At 38.9% G+C, this 27,249-nt stretch overlaps 1 protein-coding gene across 1 annotated transcript; it reads right to left on the reverse strand.

Annotated features, from left to right (window-relative positions):
* Positions 1-24,828: 24,828 nt before the first annotated feature.
* LOC307198225 (ATP synthase subunit ATP5MJ, mitochondrial-like) lies at positions 24,829-25,358 on the reverse strand. The gene has a single exon (XM_079944985.1). The coding sequence runs from the start codon at positions 25,146-25,148 to the stop codon at positions 24,966-24,968; it is 183 nt and encodes a 60-aa protein (XP_079801111.1). The 5' UTR covers positions 25,149-25,358; the 3' UTR covers positions 24,829-24,965.
* Between the last annotated feature and the right edge of the window lie 1,891 nt (positions 25,359-27,249).

Genomic DNA, 27,249 nt, shown 5'->3' on the forward strand with positions numbered 1-27,249 from the left:
ACATTTCAGAAATAGAAACCTTTGTGTTTCAAAAATAGAGCCCACCAAGTTGATCAGAATGGCTTGTCCACAAATGGGAATGATGGAGACTGTGGCTTTAAGGGGAGAAGTAGGTGGCACAGCTCCAAGGGAGTTTAATTCCCTAGAAACAGGAAAGGATTTGACGGATTGAAAGTGCTTGATATATAGAAATCTGCATGCTCCCCATACACAGAAACCCATAAATATAAAGATCTCAGAGAGAAAACAGTTGTATGAATACCCCTGGAAACTAAACTCTATAAAAAACAGTTTCATATTATTTTGAAATTAGACTATCTAAGGGCATCCTTTATTTGTTGCTTGCTGAAAGGAGAAAAAGTAGATCATGGGACATGAACAGTTTTCTTCCCCTCCTCTTTCTCTTTTACAAAAAAAAATAACCTATATGATTTGCAGAGTAATGAGTCAGATTAACATATGGCTGGGGCTTCCCTAGTGGCACAGTAGTTAAGAGTCCGCCTGCCAATGCAGGGGAAATGGGTTCGAGCCCTGGTCTAGGAGGATCCCACATGCCGCGGAGCAACTGAGCCCATGAGCCACAACTACTGAGCCTGTGCCCTAGAGCCTGCTAGCCACAACTGCTGAGCTCACATGCCACAACTACTGAAGCCCATGCACCTAGAGCCTGTGCTCCACAACAAGAGAAGCCACCACGATGAGAGGACCACACACTGCAACAAAGAGTAGCCTCCACTCGCTGCAGCTGGAGAAAGCCCACACACAGCAACAAATACCCAACACAGCCAAAAATAAATTAAATAAATAAATAAAATTTAAAAACATATGGCTGATTAGTTCATTTGCAATTTGAATGAAAAATTCAGTCTTATATAACATATAATGTGTAACATTTTTGTACATAAAATGAACACAGTATGTATTATATGCTCCCCAAGTGATGGTTACATCTCAGGAGAACTTACATAGAAGTTAGGTATTTAATAAAAGAATATTCTGGGATGAATTTGTGACAAATAGCTCCAAAAGAACCTGTGAATATCTCAAGAAACTTCTTGCTTCTTCTTAACCTCTTCTCATTCACCTTACTAAGGAAAGAAATGACCAGCTCTGTACCTTGAAAATACAAACAACCTGACACAACAGAAATCTTTCTTTCTGGGGTTTTCCATTATAAATTACATCTTTAAAAAAAAATTTTTTTGATCATGGCTAAATGATATATTTTAAGATTATAATTTCTACCCACAACACTAGTAAATAGAGGTCCCTGTGGCCAAGCTGGCACAGAGGTGAGCTACTTCAAATTAACTCACAGGTGAGGCATGAAACATCTACATCACTGTCCAAAATTCAGTCTGCCCACATTTTCTGGACTGCATAAGACCTGAGTCCAGTACAATCCAGCAGAGGGAAGGGAACCAACTCTGCAACTTCTCATGGGCTTTGATGAGTGGAAGTTTGGTGACAAATTTAATTTGATTCAGAAACATAAAGATATGTGACATTTATTGTCCATAGAGACTTGTGAATTGATTCAAGCCTATTACTGTTGCATGTGGTGAACCTATGCTTAAGAAGGGTAAAAAGTAGGTTAACTGGAGCAAAGTTAAACAATATTGACTAAAGACTCATCTTTTGATCTCTCATAATGATTTACTCATTATACTTAATAAAAAAAATTAAACTCCATTTGATCCATCCATAGCTTTAAAAACTGTGATCTACTATTAGTCTATAAATTCTCATTGGTATTACATCTTCTAAGAGCACATGTGGAATACATATTTCCTTAGCTACCAAGTTTGAAAAGAAAACCCACTGGTACCCAAACCAATTGTAGTAAGCTGGGCCATCACCCTTATAATTACTGCCACCCCAACTTCTACACACTCTCTCCTCCCTAACAGCCCCCTAGAGCAGTGTGTCATCTCTGTGTGTTGAGGTGACAAGCACTGGTCACTCTCTGCTCACCAGATGAGTCTCTCTGGGCCTTGAGCTTAAGTAAATTTGTTCTGTTCATGATTCTCTTCTTCTGGTTGCTGAAAATACAATCCTACAGACTCAGTACTGTGACATTTCCTATTTGCTTCCATTGCTGCCACCGCTGCTGCTACTGTCTCTCCCCACTGTCCCCGATGGCCTTGCTCTCAATATCTAGGAACTGACTCTTAAGGCATCCAAGATCCCAACCCCTCTGATCCAAGTCCCACCTCAGCCCCTTTGGTCAGGTTTAGAAAATACATATTTTATTGCATAAAATATCAATTGCCTCGAACACAATAAAATCCTGAGAAGTGTCTGTTGCCTAGCCTTTAAAAATTATACGTTTATTGGGCACCTATTGATCTGTTAGTGAAACAAATTTACTGTGCACATTTTGTTATGGGAAATGAACAAAATGCACAAAGTCTCTGCTATTTTTCTGGTAGATGGAGACATACAATAAATAATTAGTGAATAAATATATAACATGTTAGATGGTAATAAATGCTAAGGAGAAAATCACAGTAACGCAAGGGGGACAGGAAGTGCTAAGGTTGGAGCTGGGGGAGTCCTATTTTACATGGGACAGTTCAGAAAGGCATTACTAATAGGTATCTGCAGCAGAAACTTGAAGGAATGAGGAAGCCAACCATGCAACTTTTGGGGGGAAAGTATCCCAGAAGAAAGAGAGAATCATGTAACAGAACTGTGCTTGGCATGTTGGAGGAATAGCAAAGAAGCCTGTATGGATGAAAGTCATCTCAAAGAGTAAAGGAGTGAATGGGTTAGGGCAGTGCTTCTCAAACTTGGCTGTGGAGTTTAAAAAAAAAAAAACAAAAACTGATGCCTGGGTCCACTGCCTCAGACTGTGATTTAATTGGTCTAGGGGCATGGCCTAACATCAGGACTTTTTAAAAGCTTGCCTAAGAGATTCTAATGTATAAGAAAGTTTGGACTACACAAATACAGTAAGGTAAGGTTGCTTAGCAATACTTTGGCCCACAGAGGGTCAGTGTCATAGAATGAGATTAGTCAGAGTAGTTGTGTATTTTTCTCCAACTAGTTCTGCGGCCTGTGTTAGATGCAAAGTAGTTGGAAAGTTGGATTTAACTAGGTTTGGAGGTTTTCCAGGTGAGTGCAATGGGGAAGGAGAGAAATAAGGGAGACGAGAATCTATGCAAGAGAGTGATTATAATGAGGGACCAAGGAATCTAAGTTGGGTAAGGAGAGAAGTTAGGACTTGAGGGGAGTGAGGAACAGTGTTAAGATCAATAAACCTCTACTTCTGCCCCCGATTCTGATGTGTAGGAGTTTTCCACACACCATAAAGCAATTCCCCACAGCAGCTGGATGCCCAATTCAACCCAATTCTGACACTATCTGCCCAGATAGCATCAGATTCCAAGGTTAAGGGCTTAGTCCCACAAGACTGCTTTCTACTTCAGATGCCAATCACAAGTCCAGGGTGTCACTTGTGCTTCAGACCAACAACCTATAGATCAGAGATTCCTGCGACCCGTTCCTCATGTTCAATTAATTTTCTAGAGCAGCTCACAGAACTCAGAGAAACATTTCACTTATTACAACAGCCAGAGGTAAGAGATGCATAGGGCAAGGTATGGAGAAAATGCACAGAGCTTCCATGCCTCCTCCCTCCAAGAGTGCCACGCTCCCCCAAATCTTGGCTTGTTCACCAATCTGGAAGCTCTCTGAAGCTAGTCCTTTTGGGTTTTTATGGAGGTTTCATTGCAAAATAGATTAAATCATTGGCCACTGGTAACTAAACACAATCTCCAGCCTCTCTCTCCTCCCTGGAGGTGGGCGGTGAGACCGAAAGTTCCAACCCTCTCATCACATGGTTGGCTTCCCTGGCAACTAGCCCCCATCTGTAGGTCCTTTCCAAAAGTCACCTCATTAACATAACAAAAGACATCTTGATCGCTCTCATCACAGGAAATTTGAGGGCTTTGGGAACTCTGCTAGGAAAAGGACAAAGACCAAATATATATTTCTTAGTATAAATTACAATAGCACAGAGCTCAATTCCTATTTGGGCTGAAGATTTGTTCGCTATGGTACTGGAGAGTTGGAAAGGGAGGCAATGGTGGGTTTAGAGATTACAGAGGGGATACAGTAATTGATAATGGAAAGATCCAGTGTACAACCACAGAAGTAGGTGATGGAGGTAGAGTGAGAACAAAACTCAATGGGGGCTAAGACAAAAACCAAGGGGCCAGAGTTTTGGAAGGAGAGTCTATATGCTTATCAAAATCACTAAGAATTAGGACAGTAGCACTATAGAGAGTGAGTAACCTAGGAGTTTAAAATATTCAAGGAATGGAAAGGAGTAACCAAGAGTGTCTACAAATGACAACAAAGAGATGTCCAGACAGTAGAGTTTGACAGCAGGAACTTCAAAGCTGAAAGGTTTTTGAGGAAGAAGGTGGGGAATTGAACTGGAAGCAGCAATGAGGAGCAAAGAACTATCCCATCCCCAAGCTCAATTACAACAAAGGATGAAGGAGAGACAATGCCTGCTACATAAGGCTGCGGAAGAAGCGATGCCATCAAGGAAGAGCCAGGTTTCAATGTGAGCAAAAAGGTAAAGGAAACATCCAAGAGAAGAGGTTTAACATACAGGGATTTTGCCAGTGATGGGTCATGGGTTCCCCAAGGGAAAGGTTTGGGAGTTAAAAGTGTGGGAGGGCAGGTCAGACTGTAACTAAGGATCTGGGTCATGAAGGATGACTTGGTGTACTTTCTGTTGGTATGTGTAAAGTCTTTCAAACAGTGCCTGGGTTAGAGTAAGTGCTGTATAAGTGTCAGATGTTATTAATATTATGGTGACTCATGTGAACAGGGATATAGGTCACGATGACATTGGTCCCAACAGACTTTTGGGATGATGATATTCAGCTATCTATGATTAGGGGTGAAAAGATAAGGATAGAGATCTTTACAAAAGCATGTGGAGTTCTGGCCTTGTATCAAGAAGGAAAGGGAATGCAGAATACTGGATAACCAAAATCTCATAAAATTAAAGAAAAGCTATTAAGAAGAAAAAAAATCCATAAACCTTTGGAGAAAAAGAATGCCTTCAGGAGACTTGAAGTTTTTAGAAATTCCTGAAAGCTAGAAAACAACTGGGCAGCAGAGAGTACTGGATGGTGATTGTAACTTATGTACACACATTCTCTGATACTCCTCCCTTCAAAAGGTGGAATTAATTCCCCTCCTCTGGATGGTGGCCCATACTTAGTGACTTGCTTCTAACAGAATAGAATGTACAAAAGCAATGGCATGTGACTTCTGAGACTCGGTCATAAAAGACATTTGGCCTTTTCCTTGCTCTTCTTCTTGGATCCCTAGCTTTGGAGGAGTCCAACTGCCACATCCTGAGGATATTAAGTAGTCATATGTAGAAGCACACCTGGGAAAAACTGAGGCCTTTCTTCAACCACCAGCTCTAACTCACCAGCCATGTGAATCAGCCAACATGGAAGCAGATCAGATGGGCCCAGGCTAACACCTTGACCTCATGAGAGTCTCTGAGTCAGAACCACGCAGCAAAGCCACTCCCAGAGTCCTGACCCACAGAAACTGTGAGATAATATTTATTGTTGTTTTAAACTGATAAATAACTTTTAGGGTAATTTGTTATGCATCATTTGATGGCCAATATTTTATCTTTGAGCTTGATGTTAGACAGAACATTTTTTTATTTTGTCCATACCACATGGCATGCAGAACTTCCCCGACCAGGGATCGAACCCATGCCCCCTGCATTGGAAGCATGGAGTCTTAACCACTGGACCACCAGGGAAGTCCAGGACTTACATATTTTTAAATAGAAATTTTTCCTCTTCCCCTTACTCTCTTTTGGGGGGTATGACACATTATTCTCTACACCCTTAAGCTAGATAGATACCAATTTAGGAACAGGATGGTAGTGGGGTAGGGGGTAGAGATCTTTTTCTTCACCCACTTACTGAGCTTTAACTAACAGACGTCTCATCCTGAAGTAAGCCATGCACCACGTTCGGAGAGCAGAAGGTTTAATTTCTTTTTTATAACATCCCTCAAAACATAGAAAAGAAACGAATTTCTTAGTCTAGTAATGCTCAGGAGTTACACTAAGAGGCATTCACTCTCAGCAGTATAAAAGGTCTGATTGTCTATAGATGTTTGACCCTGGGGCCATACCTCTTCTGTTGTTTTCATTTCTACTACAATTTATTGAATTTTCCTTTCAAGCTACATACTTGTTGCAGCAAAACAATTGCTACTGTATAAAGAAAACACCAACAATTTTCCCCTTTTGCCCCATCCCCAAGGCAGTCGATGTTAATGGTTTGTTCTGTATCTTATTACCCCCTTTCTCTATGCACATGGACAAAGATACATGTTTTCTTTTGTTTTATTTTCACCTGTCCTACATCACATGCACTAGTCTTCAATATGCATTTTTCCTTATTTTATAGATGTCACTTCATATTAATACAAATAAATCTAATTCATTGTTTTGTATAACTGCATAATATTCCATAATACATACGGACTATAATTTATTCAACCATTCTATTGATGATTAAAAACATTTATGATTAAAAATACAGTACAAAGTTATATTTTTACCTACTGGAACGTATATGACTATAGATCTTATCCTTCAGTGATCTATGAGTCGATGGTAAATTTTAAGTTTTATAATAACGTTCCAGCTAATTGTTAAAAATGCTGTAGCCTTTCACAGTTGAACCACCACTGTGTAGGAGTTCCTGTTTCTCCATATTCTTGACAGGGCTAAAGAGTTACAAAGTTCTGCAATTTGGGGTAAAAATGGTATCTCAATACTCTTGATTTCCATTTCCCTATTAGTGATGTTGAACATCTACTCATGTGTTTTGGGACACTGACCATCCTTTTTGTCTTCACAAATTTTCTGAAAACAACGAGAAGGTAAATGTTTTATTTTGTTTTGTTTTTGCATTTTTAAATTAATAGGCTTTAGTTTTCAGAGAAGTTTTAGGTTCACAACAAAGTTAAGCACATAGTATGGAAGTTCCCACATACCCTTACCTCCCCAACACACACACACACACACACACACACACACACACACACACACGCCCAGCCTGCCCCACCATCAACATTTGTTACAATCCATGAACCAACACTGATACATCATTATCAACCAAAGTCTATAGTTTACATTAAGGTTCTTTGTGTTGTACACAAAATTTTGACAAATTTATAATAACATATATCCACCACCGTAGAATCATACGAAATAGTTTCACTGCCCTAAATAAAATCACCTGTGTTCCACCTACTGATCCCTCCCTCATAACCCGTGTGTGTGTGTGTGTGTATATATTATATACTATATTGTCATATAATATATAATTATATATATATTATATATATATATATGGCTTATATATATGGTGTGTATACACACACACACTTAAGTTTTCCAACACACTTTTAAGAGAAAGTTAGGTTCTGAAATAGACAGATGTGGTGGAAGTGGCTCCCAAGGGCCTCAGCCTGTGTTCCCCAATAGGATGGTGCCACTGGTTGGATTTCATGTTCTGGATAGACCGCAGGCATGGCTTCAGGGTCAGACAGAGCCTCAGGCTGAGCTCTGCAATCAGACAGGGCCATAGGTTGAACCCAAAGTTGGCTGGGGCCACAGTCTGGGCTTCGCAATCAGGTAGGCCACTGGCAATGCTCCACTGTTGGGCAAGATCACCGGCTAGGCTCTCTGGCTGGACAGTGCATCCAGCTGTATCCTGCAGCTGGGTGGGTCTGGAGACTATTCTTCATGGTTGGGCAGGTCGCTCTCTGGGCTACCTGGTTGGGTGGGGCCACAGGTTATGCTCCATGACTGGATGGGTTCATCGGTCAGGCTCTCTGCCTGGATGAAGCCTCAAGCTGTGTTCAGCAACCATGCAGGGCCATAGGCTGGGATCTGAGGCAGGGGACACGGGTTTGAGCCCTGGTCCGGGAAGATCCAACATGCCACGGTGCAACAAAACCTGTGTGCCGGGGACACTGTTTAGGCTCCCTGATTGTGTGAAACTAGAGGCTATGCTCAACAGTTTTGTAGGGCTGCTGGCTTGGCTCTTGGCTGTAAGATGGGCTCCAGGGCTACCTGGTTTCTCGGGCCAAGCCTTCCGCTCTGATCGGACTGGGAGGCTATGATCAGCAGTTGCGTAGGACTGCAAATTTGCGTCCCTGCCTGGGTGTGGCTATAGCATAGACTCCATGGCCAGTAGAGCCCACTGGCTAGACTCTACAGACGGGCATATAGAGTCACTTGGGCACTGCTACAAACAGGAATATGGTCCACCAAGATATGACTGAATCTCTTCTCTATCTCTATCTGATCCCCAGTGATCCCCATGATACAAGATCGGAGTGGGCATCCCAGAAAGTATACCCAAAGCTGGGGGAGCTAGATGTCCACGTTGCTCTCTGTTCCCAGTGGGGCAAATGTAGACCCCGGGGAGCCATCCCTCAGTGTGGTGCTGTGCCAGTACAGGGAGGGGTGATGCCGTCAAAGTGAAACCTCTCCTCTTACCCTTCCAATGCCGTCCTTCTCTATCTCTGTGTTCTAGGAGGTCACTTCAGCCTTACTCCCAGGGATTTTTACAATTGTGTCCTGTCTATGGATAGTTGATAGTTGGTCTTCTTGTGAAGGAGACTTCACTTCTTGTGAAGTTGGGAATGACCCATGTTGCCATCTTGATGTCACCTCCAGGGGCTCCCAGAGCACAGCCAAAAGGGGCAGGAGTTGGTAAGTCCACTTCTAGGTCCACAGCCAAGACCAAGGTCTGTATGCATATCACCTGATGCATGGGGGCACATGACTCCTCCTGGGTCCCTTGGTGTATGGTGCTAGTGATAGAACCAAAGTCAAACAGGACTGTAAGGCTTCTCTGGTGGTGCAGTGGTTAAGAATACACCTGTCAAGGCAGGGGACATGGGTTCAAGCCCTGGTCCGGGAAGATCCCACATGTCACAGAGCAACAAAACCCGTGTGCCACAACTACTGAGCCTGCGCTCTAGAACCTGCGAGCCACAGCTACTGAGCCACATGCCACAACTACTGAAGACCGTGCGCCTAGAGCCTGTGCTCCACATCAAGAAAAGCCACCGGAATGAGAAGTCCACGCACTGTAATGAAGAGTAGCCCCCGTTCACCGCAACTAGAGAAAGCCTGCGTGCAGGAACGAAGATCCAATGCAGCCAAACGTTAAATAAATAAATAAATTTATTTATTTAAAAAACAAAACAAAACAGGACTCTGGCTAAGTTCACAGGGGGACAGAGCTGTTTCCAGATCTGCAGTTGGGACCACAGTCAGAGAATCAGCCACCTCAGTAAGAGACTGCCTCAGTCTTGGATTGCACTGGGATTTCACAATCTCCTAACTGGATCCGAAAGCTCACACAAAGGCCCTTTTGTCTGAGGATGGATGCCTAATTATTGTTGTTGAGTAGGGGATATAAATGAGGGATGTCTTATTTGGCCATCTTGCTGACATCACCCTCCCCAACTTATTTTTTGAGAGTATGACCTTATACTATAATCTGGCAAGGACAACAGCAATATTTAAAACGGGTAATACATCGAAATCATGTTGTATTGATTCCAGGAATACAAAATTGGGTTGACACTTCGAATCAATCAATTTATTTCACCACAATTACAGAAATAAGAACTGTATCATCATCTCAATGGATGCAGAAAAAGCCTTTTATGAAATTCAGCATCCAATCAGGATGAAACTCTTAGTAAACTGATACCATATGAAAATATTGAAAATACACTGTAGAGCACACATTTATTTTGTGACATCATTCTGGCTGTTTGAAATGTATTTTGGTTAACTCCTTAATTTTCCTTTGTTCCAGGTAATGAAGAACTGATTAATGAAGAGCTTAATAATTATACGTGAAAGACCTGTTTACACAAAAAAAGCATTTCACAAGCTTGACAAGGCATTTGAGAAATTAACTGAGTTGAATGGGCAACTTGAAACATAAACAATGCAAAAGAAGTATTAGGAATATAAGGAAGACATTCTAATAGCAATCAAATGCTAGTCATATTTATTTCCCAGTTTGTGGAAGGGGCTTGGTGACACAAAACATTTCACCCAGAGTTCAAAGATAAACTCTTTTGTACTACCCTAGAATATCTGAACTGGACAGAATCCCAGTTAGTCAAATCTTTAATCACTTCCACAAAGAATGGGCCTTATGGAACCCATTCCCAAAGGAATCCTGCTCCTGTCCCAGAACAGTCTTAGGATGAGCCCCTACAAAGGGTCTCTGCCATAGACCCTTCCTCACCAAGGCCTTCCCACTGACCAGAGCCTATCAATGGGCCAGGAAGACTCCCAACACTAGCACTGATGAGCACGGGAGTGGCTAAGGCTTTGAGGATTTCAGAGGCAATATTGTAACCCCATGGTACAAACTGTATTCTCCAATTCTAGTCCTAACGAGAACTGATTCACCATCCTTACTGGAAATGCTAGAGACAAGGAGCCTGAAGTTAAGGGAGATGTCAGTGAAGGCTGAACAAGAAAGAACACGTTTCTGCTGAAGTTTCTCCAGCTGTAGAATCAAGCTCACACAAAAAGTAATAGATTCTCTAGGGAACAAAAATCCCCTTCTTATCTACCAAAAAAAGACAGAAGCAGAAAAATGTTTACCCAATAAAATGTCAGGTAGCAAAAAGAATGGATGAAAACTTTTTATGAGCAATTGCTTTCCTCCTTTTCCTGCACATCCTCTGGCCCCCCTCCACCACCTCTCCTACCTGTGTGAGCAAAGCCTAAGGCCAACGGCAGTGTGGGTACATGTGACATAGCTCCGTCACAAAGTGTTATTAAGCTTCTCGCCAGTGAGTAGGAGCTTCTGTCACAAAGCTCAGACCTTTCTGGGTTTACACACATGGAATGGGAGGTGGGAAACGTTGCAGAGTATCAATAATCTGTGAATGATTTTTTACTTCTGCACACAGGTGCCAAGTGCCTGAGCTTCTGAAAGGGAGGAAGGGAATGACACTTGGCTGAGAAATTAATGATGGTTAATTATTAAAAATATCAGTTACTGCATACATCCTAACCTCTGTAGCCCAGATTCCAGTAATGAGAAGCCCCAGAGTCATTTGAAAGCATTCCAGTCCAGGTAAGAGCCAGAAGAGAGAAAGAATGGATACAGCTAACAGCACAGGGTCCCAGGAGCCCAAGTTTGGAGATCCCTGTTTCACTCTCAAAGTACTGCTCTGCTTGACTTTCCCATTGTCACTGTTAAGTCCTCTTTAGCAGTGGGAAGGTATCACTGAACTCTGGCCTGTTGGCTGTGGGCTGTGACTCGTAGGGCATGCATGCTTGCTTCTCTTTTCCTGCTCAGAACAGTCATTCTCCAAAATAATGCCCTCCATCTTCCCCCCCACACCGACTTCCTCGTGCTTTCTGAGTACTCACTATGTATCTAAGCATTGCTAGGTGCAGAGGTGGATACCAAGAAATGCACAACCTAATCTCTGGCCTCCAGAGGCTTACAATTCCTCTGCCACTATAAATTAACTATAAATTCCCTTTTAAAGTTCCTGTCATGCCCTTCATTGCGCTCAATCCCCTTTCATCACCGTCTTTACAGTCACGCCAAGAACCTCTCCCTCTTTTCTTAAGAGCTAAATAAAAATCTGATTCAGAGCCATTTTTTCTCTTTGTCAGGCTCATTGCAGTATGGTTGGCTGTAAACTCTGATTCACCCACATCTAAACTGTGAAGCTGAGGATTCAGAGTACACTGGATGCTCAGGGTGGAAATGTGTGATTGGTCTCTTCTTCCCATGTCACTGGTCCCAGGGAGAGACTTGGACAGCCCTGTCTTCAGTCTGCTGGATGGCATTCTTTGGTTCATTTCTTCTTTGCACACCATTCTCGCACTGCATCATCCCTAAGGGGTTTCCAAGTCTCCCCTGTACTCAGCCCCCAACCTCATTTGGTACCCTCACACTCAGCATACTGTGTCACCTCCTATTTTATAGAGAAGATTTAAAGGGTCTTTCCATTTGGAACCCAAAGCCTCATACATTATCCCTCCCTCTCTGGCCTGCTCTTCCCTGGAGAAAACATATCCCTACTGCTGCTCAAAACCTAGAGATAAGGACAAACAGCCTTACAAATAATTTCTGTGTCACAGAGCACAGTCTGAGGAGGACATTGAAGCTGCTGATATTTCATATATTAGGCTGTGGAGTCAGCATCAGGTTAGGGGGGAAATGCACTAAGTTGCTAATTCTGCAAATAGTATTCTCTATCATCTTAAACTTTCACAACTTAATTGTAATAAATTTAAATTTCATAATTTAATAAATTTCTGTTCTCAAGTTTTAAATCTTGTTATTAATGAACTAATAAAGACTTATTGGGGCCTAGCACAAATTTGCATATGGTAAGATGCTCAATAAACTTCTTAGGAAAGCATATTTCCCAAGTGCAGCTACATTTTGCTTCTTTTCTAATAAAATTCTGACATTTAAAACTTTTTAAAGTAATCATAACTGTAATCATATGACTAAATTCATAATGGTTCTTAAAGACGATTGCCTCTTTTTCTTCTCACTACATCAGAGTTCCTTCTACTACTGCTGTGATCATATGTAATTTTGGGGAAAATCTGAAAGCAGATTGCAGTGGATTCCCAGAAAAATTTTTTAAACTCTCAATATTCAACAGTAAGGAAACAAACAATCCAACTAAAAATAGGCAAAAAAATTACATCCATACCATGGATTACTACTACTACATGCAATAAAAAAAGAATGAGCTGTTGAAGTATGCAACAACTTGGTCAGATCTATTTACATTGGGTTTAGTTGCCCTTCATGATCTAGCTTTTTACAAGATGGAAAGACAGACTGTTGACCTTCCTGCTAACTTTTCTAATCATATATAAAACTTTACCACTATGATTTCTCCCTGAGCACTGCTTTAGATGCATCACACAAATTTTGTTATGTTTTGCTTTTACTTTCATTCAATTCAAAATATGTTCTAATTTTCCTTATGATTTCTCCTTTACCCATGGATTATTTAGGAAAGTGGTGTTTAATTTCCAAATATTCAGGTATGTTCCACATGTATTTCTGTTATTGATTTCTAATTTAATTTCACTATGATATTAGAAGATACTCCATCATTTTAATCCTTTTTAATGTAGTCAAACTTGTTTCAATCCCAGCAAATGATCTTGGTGAATATTCTATGAACACATGAAAAAAAAAATGTGTATTCTGTTTCTGATGAAATATTCACTAAGTGTCAATTAGGTCAAGTTAGTGGAAATTGTAGGTCTTCTTTTTTTATTCTTCAATCTATTTTTTTCTTCCATGTTTCTTCTATGTCTTCTTTTTCTTTATATTTGTACTTATATCTACTACATGTTACATCAATTATTAAGAAAGAAGTGTTGAAATCTCCAACTACAATTGTGGATTTGTCTATTTCCCCTTTTAGGTATATCAGTTTCTGCTTCATTTATGTTAAACTCTGGTATTAGGTGCACAGACATTTAAAATTGTTATGTCTTCTTGATAAACTGACCCTTTTATCATCTTGAACTGGTTTTGTTTATCTATGCTAATATTCCTTATCCTGAAGTCTACTTTTCCCCAATATAATTTATCCTCTGAAGCCTATTTTGCTGAGTGTTTGTATGGCATATATTTTCTGTTTATTTTTAATCTATCTGGTATTTATATTGAAAATGCATTTCATATAAATATCATATAAGAGGTCCTGCTTTTTTATTCATGGCAACAAATTCTGTCTTTTAATTAGATGTTTAGTCCATTTATTTTAAAGTAGCTGCTTACACAGTTGAGTTTAAGTCTCCCATGTGGCCAGTTATTTACTATTTTATCAGTTTATTGTTCCTTCTTTCCGAGTTTATTTTGCCAAAATCATGCATTTTTAGTATTCAATGGTATCTAGCTATCTTGGCTTTTTATCTCCCCCTTCTCTTCCTTCTCCTCCTCCTCCTCCTTCTTCTTCATCATCATTGTCCTAAGGTTTACAATATGTACATTTAAATTACCAAAGTCTGCCTTGAATTCACATTATATCATTTTTACATATCATACAAGAAAACTGAACAGTATAATTTCACATGTTCCTTCTTATTTGTGCTTTTTGTCATTCACTTTACTTCTACACATGTTATAAACCCCATAAGAAATTGGTTTTGTTAGCATTACACAGTTATCTTTTCAGAAAAATTTAATGAGTATCCAAAATAATCTTGAAAAAGAAGAAGAAAATTGGAGGACTCACATTTCTCAATTTCAAAAACTTACTACAAAGCTAGAGTAATCAAGACTGTGTGCTACTGGCATGAAGACAGATATACAGATCAATGGAATAGAACTTAGGGTCCAGAAATAAACTCATATACCTTTTAGGTCATTATAATGGTGTTAAGATAATTCAGTGGGGAATAAAGAGTCTTTTCATCAAATGGTTCTGGGACAACTGGATATAATGGACATCTATAGATTACTTCAACAAATAGCAGATTACACATTCTTCTCAAGCTCACAAGTTCACCAATATAGACTGCATTCTGGACCATAAAACACAATTTAACAAATTTAAAAGAATAAAAATCATACAATATCTGCTCTCAGGCCAAAATGGAATTAAACTAGAAATCAGTAACAAAAAGATAATTGTAAAATCTCAAAATACACGGAGATTAAACACATGCTTCCAAATAACACATGGGTCGAAGAAAAATCTCAAGATAAATTTTAAAATATTTTGAACTAAATGGAAATACAACTTATCAAAATTTGTGGGAGTCAACAAAAACAGTGCTTAGAGGGAAAATTATAGCATTGAATACATATATTAGAAAAGAAAAAAGATCTGAAACCAATAATCTAAGTTTCCACCTGTGGAAACTAGAGAAAGAAGAGCAAATTAAACCCAGAGTAAGTGGAAGACAATAAATAATAATGATTAGAGCAGAAATCAATGAAATTGAAAACAGAAATCAACAGAGAAAAATCAATGAAACCGAAAGCTGGACAGATCAATAAAATCAATAAGCCTCTAAGCAGGCTAATCAAACAAAAAAGAGAGATAGGATCCTAAGTACTAATATCAGATGAAACAGAGGAGATCACTACAGACCCCATAAAAGGATAATAAAAGAATCCTTTATTGAACAACTCTATGCCCGCAAATTTGATAATCCAGATGAAATGGACCATAGTTCCTTGAAAGACACAGCCTGTAAAAATTCACACAAGAAGAAACAGACAATCTGAGTAGCTCTATATCTATGAAAGAAATTGAATCAAAAATTAATAACCTTTAAAACAGAAAACACGAGGCCCAGATGCTCAATGTAAGTTCATCAACTGCAACAAATGTACACACTGATGGGGGCTTTTGATAATAGGGGAGGCTATGTATACGTGGGGGTAGGAAATATATGAAAAATTTCTTTATCTTCCCCTCAATTTTTTTGTGAAATTAAAACTATTCTTATAAAAAGTCTTTTTTAAAGATTTATTTTTGTACAATTTTTAAAGGTTAGAAGTAAAGTCAGTTAAAAAAAGACAACCCGGAAAGGGCCTTCAAGATGGTGGAGGAGTAAGATGTGGAGATCACCTTCCTCCCCACAAATACATAAAAATACATCTACATGTGGAACAACTCCTCCAGGACACATGCTGAATGCTGGCAGAAGACCTCAGACTTCCCAAAAGGCAAGAAAATCCCCAGGTACCTGGGGAGGGCAAAAGTAAAAAAGAAAAAAACAGAGACAAAAGAATACAGATGGAACCCGCACCTCTGGGAGGGAGCTGTGAAATAGGAAAAGTTTCCATACACTAGGAAGCCCCTTCACTCGTGGAGACGGGGGTGGGGTTGGGGGGTGGGGGTGAAGCTGCAGAGCCACGGAGGAGAGCACAACAACAGTGGTGCAGAAGGCAAAGCAGAGAGATTCCCGCACACAGGATCGCTGCTGACCAGCACTCACCAGCCTGAGAGGCTTGTCTGCTCACCCACCAGGGCGGGCGGGGGCTGGGAGCTGAGGCTTGGGCTTTGGAGGTCAGACCCCAGGGAGAGGACTGGGGTTGGCTACGTGAACACAGCCTGAAGGGGGCTAGTGCAGCACAGCTAGCCTGGATGGAGTCCAGGAAAAAGTCTGGACCTGCCAGAGAGGCAAGAGACCTTTCTTTCGGGGTGATAAGGAGATGGGATCCCTTCCCACTGTGCCCACAAAAGGCAGAGCACTGCCTAAGGGAGCTCCAGAGACGGCAGTGGGCCGTGGCTAACAGCTCAGACCCCAAAGAAGGGAATGAAATGCTAAGACTGCTGCCACTGCCACCAAGAATCCTGTGTGCAAGCTCAGGCCACTGTCAACAGCCCCCCAGGAGCCCATGCAGCATGCCACTGCCAGGGTCCCGAGATCCAAGGACAACTTCCCTGGTAGAACACACGGCACACCTCAGGCTGTTGCAATGTCAGGATGGCCTCTGCCACCTCAGGCTCACTCCGCATTCCAATTATGACTACCATACCCCCATCCTCCCCCAAGCCTGAGTAAGCAACAGAGCCCTAATCAGCTGCTGCCTTAACCCCTACTGTCCTGGGTAGGGAACAGACACCTGAAGGCAACCTACATGGAGAGGCGGGGCCAAAACCTAAGCTGAACCTCAGGAGCTGTGCAAACAAAGAAGAGAAAGGGAAATTTTTCCATGCAACCTCAGGAGCAGCAGATTAAATCTCCACAATCAAACTGATAAACCCTGCAACTGAAGAATACCTGAATAGACAATGAATGTTCCTAAAATTGAGGCAGTGGACTTTGGGACCAACTGTAGACTTCAGGTTTGCCTTCTGTGCCTAATTTCTTTCTAGTTTTATGTTCACCTTAATATACTATTTAGTGCTTATTATCATTGGTGGATTTCCTGGTTTTGTTGCTCTCTTCTGTTTTTATATATATATAAATATATATATATATATTCTTTCCTTTTTCTCTTTTTCTGTGTATGTGTATGTTTCTTTGTGTGATTTAGTCTGTATAGGTTTGCTTATACCATTTGTGCAAGGGTTCTGTGTGTTCATTTTGTTGTTTTTGTTTTTTTTTCTCTTCCTTTCCTTCTGAGCCATGTGGCTGGCAGGGTCTTGGTGCTCAGGCCAGGTTTTGGGTCTGAGCCTTTGAGGTGGGAGGGCCGAGTCCAGGACTTTGGACCACCAGAAACTGCCTGGCCCCAAATAATATCAATCAGCGAGAGCTCTCACAGACAAATTTGTCTCAACACTAAGACCCAGTTCCATCCAGCGGCCAGCAAGCCCCAGTGTTGGAGGCCCCATGCCAAACAACTAGCAAGATAGGAACACAACCACTCCCATTAGCAGACAGGCTGCCTAAAGGCATATTAAGTTCACAGACACTCCAAAACACACCACTGGGGGCTTCCCTGGTGGCGCAGTGATTGAGAGTCCGCCTGCCGATGCAGAGGACACGGGTTCGTGCCCCGGTCCAGGAGGATCCCACATGCCGTGGAGCGGCTGGGACCATGAGCCATGGCTGCTAAGCCTGCGTGTCTGGAGCCTGTGCTCCACAACGGGAGAGGCCACAAAAGTGAGAGGCCCACGTACCGCAAAAAAAAAAAAAAAAAGAACACACCACTGGATGTGGCATTGCATACCAAAAGGACAAGATCCAGCCCCACCAACCAGAACACAGGCACCAGTGCCTGCCACCAGGAAGCCTACACAAGCCCCTGAACCAACGTCACCCACTGGGGCAGACACCAAAAGTAACGGGAACTACGAACATGCAGCTTGAGAAAAGGAGACCCCAAATACAGTGAGTTAAACAAAACGAGAAAGCAGAGAAATATAAAGCAGATCAAGGAGCACGGTAAAAACCCACCAGACCAAACAAATGAAGAGAAAATAGGCAGTCTACCTGAAAATTAATTCAGAGTAATGACAGTAAAGATGATCCAAAATCTCAGAAATAGAATGGAGAAAATACAGGAAACATTTAACAAGGACCTAAAAGAACTAAAGAGCAAACAAACAATGATGAACAATGCAATAAATGAAATTAAAAAACTCTAGAAGGAACCAACAGCAGAATAACTGAGGCAGAAGAACAGATAAGTGACCTGGAAGATAAAATGATGGAAATAACTGTGTCAGAGCAGAAGAAAGAAAAAAGAATGAAAAGAATTCAGGACACTCTCAGAGACCTCTGGGAGAACATTAAACACACCAACATTAAATTATAGGGGTCTCAGAAGAAGAAGATAAAAAGAAAGGGTCTGAGAAAATATTTGAAGAGATTATAGTTGAAAACTTCCCTAACATGGGAAAACAAATAGTCAATCAAATCCAGGAAGAAAAGAGAGTCCCATAGAGAATAAATTCAAGGCGAAACACGCCAAGAAACATATTAATCAAACTATCAAAAATTAAATTCAAATAAAATATATTAAAAGAAGCAAGGAAAAAGCAACAAATAACATACAAGGGAAACCCCATAAGGTTAACAACTGATCTTTCAGCAAAAACTCTGCAAGCCAGAAGGCAGTGGCAGGACACATTTAAGGTGATGAAAAGGGAAAAATCTACAAAAAACATTACTCTACCCAGCAAGGATCTCATTCAGATTTGATGGAGAAATTAAAACCTTTACAGAAAAGAAAAAGTTTAGAGAATTCAGCAGCACCAAACCAGGTTTACAACAAATGCTAAAGGAACTTCTCTAGGCAGGAAACACAAGAGAAGGAAAAGACCTACAATAACAAACCCAAAACAATTAAGAAAACAGTAACATGAATATACATATCGATAACTATATTAAAGGTAAATGGATTAAATACTCTAACCAAAATACACAGGCTCACTGAATGAATACAAAAACAAGACTCATATATATGCTGCCTACAAGAGACCCATTTCAGAATGAGGGACACATACAGACTGAAAGTGAGGGAATGGAAAAAGATATTCCATGCAAACGGAAATCAAAAGACAGCTGCTGTAGCAATAGTCATATCAGACAAAATACACTTTAAAATAAAGACTATTATAAGAGAAAAAGAAGGACACAACATAATGATCAAGGGATCAATCCAAGAAGATATAACAATTGTAAATATTTCTGCACCCAACATAGGAGCACCTCAAAACATAAGGCAAGTGCTAACAGCCATAAAAGGGGAAATTGACAGTAACACAATAACAGTAGGGGACTTTAACACCCCACTTTCACCAATGGACAGATATCCAAAATGAAAATAAGGAAACACAAGCTTTAAAAGACACATTAAACCAGATAGACTTAATTGATATTTATAGGACATTCCATCCAAAAACATAATACACTTTCTTCTCAAGTGCTCATGGAACATTTACAAGTATAGATCATACAGGGTCACAAATCAAGCCTTGGTAAATTTAAGAAAATTGAAACCTTATCAAGTATCTTTTCTGAACAAAACACTATGAGACTAGATACCAATTAAAGGAAAAAAAACTGTAAAACATAAAAACACATGAAGGTTAAACAATACACTACTAATTAACCAAGAGGTCACTGAAGAAATCAAAGAGGAAATCAAAAAATACCTAGAAACAAATGACAATGAAAACACGATGACCCAAAACATATGGGATGCAGCAAAAGAAGTTCTAAGAGGGAAGTTTATAGCAATATAATTCTACCTTAAGAAACAAGAAAAATTTCAAATAAAAAACCTAACCATAGACCTAAAGCAATTAGAGAAAGAAGAACAATAAAACCCCAAAGTTAGCAGAAGGAAAGAAATAATAAAGATCAGATCAGAAATAAATGAAACAGAAATGAAGGAAACAATAGCAAAGATCAATAAAACTAACACCTGGTTCTTTGAGAAGATAAACAAAATTGATAAACCATTAGCCAGACTCATCAAGATAAAAAGGGGAGAAGACTCAAATCAATAGAATTAGAAATGAAAAAGGAGAAGTAATAACTGACACTGCAGAAATACAAAGGATCATGAGCAACTACTACGAGCAACTATATGCCAAAAAAATGGACAACCTGGAAGAAATGGACAAATTCTTAGAGAAGTACAAACTTTCAAGACTGAACCAGAAAGAAATAGAAAATATGAACAGACCAATCACAAGCACTGAAATTCAAACTGTGATTAAAAATATTCCAACAAACAAAAGTCCAGGACCAGATGGCTTTGCAACTGAATTCTATCAAACATTTAGAGAGGAGCTAACACCTAACATTCTCACACTCTTCCAAAATGCAGCAGAGGGAGGAACACTCCCAAACTCATTCTACGAGGCCACCATCACCCTGATATTAAAACCAGAGAAAGATGTCACACAAAAAAGAAAACTACAGACCAATAACACTCATGACATAGATGCAAAAATACTCAACACAATACTAGCAAACAGAATCCAGCAGCACATTAAAATGACCATACACCATGATCAAGTGGGGTTTATCCCAAAAAAGCAAGGATTCTTCAGTATATGTAAATCAATCAATGTGACACACCATATTAACAAACTGAAGGATAAAAACCATATGATAATATAAATAGATGCAGAAAAAGCTTTGACAAAATTCAACACCCATTTATGATAGAAACTCTCCAGAAAGTGTACACAGAGGGATCCTAACTCAACATAATAAAGCCATATATGACAAACCCACAGCCAACACTGTTCTCAATGGTGAAAAACTGAAAACATTTCCTCTAAGATCAGGAACAAGACAACGTTGCCCATTCTTACCATCATTATTCAACATAGTTTTGGAAGTTTTAACCACAGCAATCAGAGAAGAAATGAAATAAAAAGAATCCAAAATCAAAAAGAAGAAGTGAAACTGTCACTGTCTGCAGATGACATGATACCATACACAGAGAATTCCAAAGATGATACCAGAAAACTACTAGAGCTAATCAATGAATTTGGTAAAGTAGCAGCATACAAAATTAATGCACAGAAATCACTTGCATTTCTATACACTAACAACAAAAAATCTGAAAGAGAAATTAAGGAAACAATCCCATTTACCACTGCAACAAAAAGAATAAAATACCTAGGAATAAACCTTGCGAAGGAGACAAAAGACCTGTATGCAGAAAAATATAAGACACTGATGAAAGAAATTAAAGATGATACAAATAGATGGAGAGATATACCATGTTCTTGGATTGGAAGAATCAACATCGTGAAAATGACTATACTACCCAAAGCAATCCACAGATTCAATGCAATCCCTATCAAGCTATCAATGGCATTTTTCACAGAACTAAAACAAAAAATTTCACAATTTGCATGGAAGCACAAAAGACCCCATACAGCCAAAGCAATCTTGAGAAAGAAAAATGGAGCTGGAGGAATCAGGCTCCCTAACTTCAGACTATACTACAAAGCTACAGTAATCAGGACAGTATGGAACTGGCACAAAAACAGAAGTATAGATCAATGGAACAGGATAGAAAGCTCAGAGATAAACCCATGCACATATGGTCACCTTATCTTTGATAAAGGAGGCAAGCATATACAATGGAGAAAAGACAGCCTCTTCAATAAGTGGTGCTGGGAAAACTGGACAGGTACATCTAAAAGAATGAAATTAGAGCACTTTTTAACACCATACACAAAAATAAACTCAAAATGGATTAAAGACCTAAATGTAAGACCGGACACTATAAAACTCTTAGAGGAAAACACTGGTGGAAAATTTTTGACATAAATCACAGCAAGATCCTTTTTGACCCACCTCCTAGAGAAATGGAAAAAAAATACAAAAATAAATAAATGTGACCTAATGAAATTTCAAAGCTTTTGCACAGCAAAGGAAACCATAAACAAGACCAAACGACAACCCTCAGAATGGGAGAAAATATTTACAAACAAAGCAACTGATAAAGAATTAATCTCCAAAATATACAAGTAGCTCATGCAGCTCAATATCAAAAAACCAAACAACCCAATCCAAAAATGGGCAGCAGACCTAAATAGACATTGTTCCAAAGGAGATGTACAAATTGCCAACAAACACATGAAAGGGTGCTCAACATCACTAATAGTTAGAGAAATGCAAATCAAAACCAGAATGAGGTATCACCTCACACCAGTCAGAATGGCCATCATCAAAAAATCTACAAACAATAAATGCTGGAGAGGGTGTGGAGAAAAGGGAACTCTCTTGCATTGTTGGTGGGAATGTAAATTGATACAGCCACTATGGAGAACAGTATGGAGGTTCCTTAAAAAACTAAAAATAGAACTATCATATGACCCAGCAATCCCACTGCTGGGTATATACCCTAAAAAAAACATAATTCAAAAAGAGACATGTACCACAATGTTCATTGCAGCTCTATTTACAACAGCCAGGACATGGAAGCAACCTAAGTGTCCATCGACAGATGAATGGTTAAAGAAGATGTGGCACATATATACAATGGAATATTACTCAGCCATAAAAAGAAACGAAATTGAGTTATTTGTAGTCAGGTGGATGGACCTAGAGTCTGTCATACAGAGTGAAATAAGTCAGAGAGAGAAAAACAAATACTGTATGCTAACACATATATATGGAATCTTAAAAAAAAATGGTTCTTATGAACCTAGGGGCAGGACAGAAATAAAGATACAGAGGTAGGGAATGGACTTGAGGACATGGGGAAGGGGAAGCTGGAACAAAGTGAAAGAGTAGCAATGACTTTTATACACTACCAAATGTAAAACAGATAGTTAGTGTGAAGCATCCGCATAGCACAGGGAGAACAGCTTAGTGCTTTGTGATCACCTAGCGGGGTGGGATAGGGAGGGTGGAAGGGAGACACAACAGGCAGGGAATATGGAGATATATGTATACATATAACTGATTCAATTTGTTATACAATAGAAACTAACACAACACTGTAAAGTAATTACACTCCAATAAAGATGTTTAAAAAATTTAATTTAATTTAAAAAAAGACAACCTACAGAAGGGAAAAAATTATTTTCAAATCATATCTGATAAGGGTCTAGTACCCAAAATATACAAAGAACTCTTACAACTCAAAAATAAAAAGATAACCCAATGTAAAATATTTAAAATCATCATTTTGTACTGAAATACTTCAGCCTTATTGTTGAAAAGTAGTTTATATGCATGGATCTAATAATTCTATATTCTCCATTCTGTTACAATTCATATGTATTTTATTATTCCATAGCCATGGCATTTAGTTTAATGTAGATTTATGGTAAATCTCTTTATTCTCCTTTCTTCTTTGTAAAAATTGTTTTGGCTGTTCTAGGTCTTTTGCATGTACATATAAATTTTAAACTGACTTATCAACTTCTATCTTACAAAGCCTGCAGGAATTTTGGTTGAGATTGTTTGAATTTATACACTAACTTAGGGGGAATTGACATGTTAACAATATTAAACTTCCAATCCATGTGCATAATACATATCTTTACTTATTCATGCTTTCTTTAATTTCTCTCAGCAATAATGTATAGTTTTCTGTGAAGACGTCTTCACATATTTGTAAAAGTTATCACTAAGTATTATTATTATTATTATTTTTTGCACTATGCGGGCCTCTCACTGTTGTGGTCTCTCCCGTTGCGGAGCACAGGCTCCGGATACGCAGGCTCAGCGGCCATGGCTCACGGGCCCAGCTGCTCCGCGGCATGTGGGATCTTCCCCGACCGGGGCATGAACCCGTATCCCCTGCATCGTCAGGTGGACTCTCAACCACTGCGCCACCAGGGAAGCCCACTAAGTATTATTTTTAATGACTTTTAATGATATTTAAAATTGTTTTCTAATTTTTGCTATTATTTAGAATACAATATATTTGTATATGTTGGTCTTGTATTCTGAAAACTAGTTAAATTTACTTTTTAATTCTAGTACATTTTCTATTAATTTCTTGGGCTTTTTCTATAAACAGATGAGATCAGGCACATTCAGAGTGGTATGGCCGTAGAATTTTTCTATAAACAAAAACAGACAATGTGTGAATAAAGACAATTTGTATTTATTCATTTACAATTGTAATGCCTTTTTAAAATGCCTTTAATTCCTTTTCCTAACTTTGTTGCCCTAGTTAGAAACAGGACAATATTGAATATAAGTGATAAAATGTACATTTGCATTACTCTTGTTCTAAGAGATAAAACAGTGTCTTTCACCATTAATTACAGTAATATGTCAGTTATGAAAATTCCCTTCAATTTCTACATTTCCAAGATTTTTTTCATGAATGCAATCTAAACATTATCTATTTTTTTTCTGAATCAATCAAGTTAATCATATATGATTTTTTTCCTTTATTATGAATATGGTGAATTTCATTGATTGATTTTCAAATGTTATACCCATCTTTTATTACCAACAGTAAACCTACTTGTTCATGGTGCATGATCCATTTACATATTGTTAGATTTTATTTACTAGTATTTTCTTAACGATTTTTGCAAGTATGTTTATGAGGGATATTTTTCTTTCATTACCTTTTTATGTGTGTTATGTGTAAAGACCGTCTGGTTTTGAATTTGAATGAAGCTGGCCTCATAAAGTGAAAAACACTCTCACTTCCTCCCTAATCTGGAAGTTTGTGAAGAATTTGTACAAGTTCTGTAAATCTTTGATAGAATTTACCAGTGATGCCATTGAAGCCTGGAGTATTCTTTGTGGGAGAATCAAATTTAATTTAATTTATTTAATAAAAATAGGACCACTCATATTTCTTTTCTTTTCTTTTCTTTCTGTGGGTCTCACAGGTACATTTATTCATGCACAAGGGCATCAGCCCTGCTACAAGTCAACACAATGTCCCATGTTTGTGACCTGCCTACAACATAGACAGACCAACATCCCATTCAAAGAAAGCTGGTTAATGATGACCATGAGCAGGCACAGGACCAGAAGCTTTCAAGGCTTTACTTCTTTTATCAGCACTCCTGATTTTATAAAAGATGAAGCCCATCAACCCCATTCCTACCCAAATCTCCTGGTAAACTTGGGTATAGTAGGGTATCATGGGGATCCAAACATTCTTAATAAGGCTTTGAAGCATCTCGGGCACAGGATCAGCATCTCAGGTCACCCTAACTCACAACAGACAACTTGGAAAGGTCACTGAGTGCACAGGCGCTGCATGGGGCCTGCTGGGAAAGCAGGATCACTCATATTTTCTATTTTTTCTTGGGTCAAATTTGATCATCTGTGACTTTGAAAGACTTTATCAACTTCATGTAAGTGGTTGAAGTGATTTACAGAAAGTTTCTCATGATCTTCCTTTCTTTACCTTTTAATACATACAGGATCTGTAGTAATCTACCTTTTTTAATTGTGACTTCTTTTCTTGGTTAGTCTGACTAGAAGTTTATCAAATTTGTTTATTTTTTAAAAGCTTTTGGTTTCATTTATTTTATTTTGTTTTCTATTTAATTCATTTTGGTTTTCATCTTTATTATTTATTTTCTTCTTTTCAATTTGGTTTTAATTTCCTCTTCCCTTTTAAGCTTCTTAAAGTGGAAGCTCTGATCATTGAATCTGGACCTTTCTTCTTTACCAATATAAGCATTCAAAACTATAAAACTCTAAGAACTACTTTAGTTCTATCACACAAGTTTTTATATCTTGCATTTTCATTCAGTTTAAGATATGTCCCAATTACCCCTGTGATTTCTTCTTTGATGTATGAGATATTCAAAAGTATGTTGTTTAATTTTTTAATATTTTTGGATTCTTCCATATTCATTTGTTATTTATTTCTAATTTAATTCAATCATGATCGTGCAAGATATGTTATATAATTTTAATCCATTTATATTTATTAAGACTTATTTTAAAGCCCAGAAAATGGTCTACTTTGATCATTGTTTCATGAACACTCAAAACATCTATTTTCTCTGAATATGAAAATTTAAGTTTGTAGACTTCTTTGTTTAGCTTGTTAAAGATATTGTTCCATTGTCTTCTGACTTGCATTGTTTTTAAGAAGTCTGAATTTTTTCTACATTTCTCTATACATAATTTTTTTCTCTTGCTGCTTTTAAGATGTTTTCCTCTTCTTCATTGGTTTCAGCAATGTGATTTGGCTGTGTCTTGGTATGTGTTTTGTGTGTGTGTGTGTGTGTGTGTGTGTGTGTGTGTGTGTGTTTCTTTTACTTGCACTTTATTGACCTTCACTATTATGTGGGTTTATAACTTTTTATCATTTTAAAATAGTACTGCTGTTATTTATCCAAATATTTTTACTGCACTCCTCACTCTCTATTCTTTCTTTCTGGGATTCTAATTGGTTTTATATTGGGTTGTTTGAATTTTTTTCCACAGGTTCCTGAAACTGTGTTTCTGAACTTTTATTTATGTCTTCCTTTCTTGGTAATTTCTATTGCTTTTTCTTCAAGTTAAATTATCTTTTCTTCTACAGTTCCTAATCTGCTATTAATCTAATCCAGTGAAATGTTCTTTGCAGATAATGTGTTTCTTTTATGTCTAGAAGGCACATTTGTTATTTTATATTTTTCATTCTTCTCATTATATTCATGGTTTCTTTTAATCCTTGAATATATATGTAATATTTGTAAATGTTTTAACATTCTTGCCTGCTAATTCCATCACCTCTTTCATGTATGTATCTCTTTCTTCTGATTTTCTTCTGACTATTAGTGACATTTTCTGCTTCTTCATATATCTAATAGTTTTTGTTTGTTTGTTTTGTGGTACACGGGCCTCTCATTGTTGTGGCCTCTCCCATTGCAGAGCACAGGCTCCGGACACGCAGGCTCAGCGGCCATGGCTCACGGGCCCAGCCGCTCCGCAGCATGTGGGATCCTCCCGGACTGGGGCATGAACCCGTGTCCCCTGCATTGGCAGGCAGACTCTCAACCACTGCACCACCAGGGAAGCCCTACCTAGTAGTTTTTTAGTGAATGCTGGAGATTTTGAATTTCATGTGTGGTGTGCTGTATTTTTTAGCATTGAACATTGTTCTGTTGTGTATAGGTTACTTGTGGATCCTGTTCAGCTTGACCTGATTGAACTCTCTGTTTGATAGGGCAGGACTCAGTCTTTACTTTAGAGTTAGAGTGGCTCTATTCCTTAGGTATGGTCTTACTAGTGTCTCAATTGAAGGCCCAGGACGTTTAGTTAAGCTTCTCTGCTCTAGT

The sequence above is a fragment of the Stenella coeruleoalba genome (genome assembly GCF_951394435.1).
Source record: "Stenella coeruleoalba genome assembly, chromosome: 1".
Taxonomy (NCBI): domain Eukaryota; kingdom Metazoa; phylum Chordata; class Mammalia; order Artiodactyla; family Delphinidae; genus Stenella; species Stenella coeruleoalba.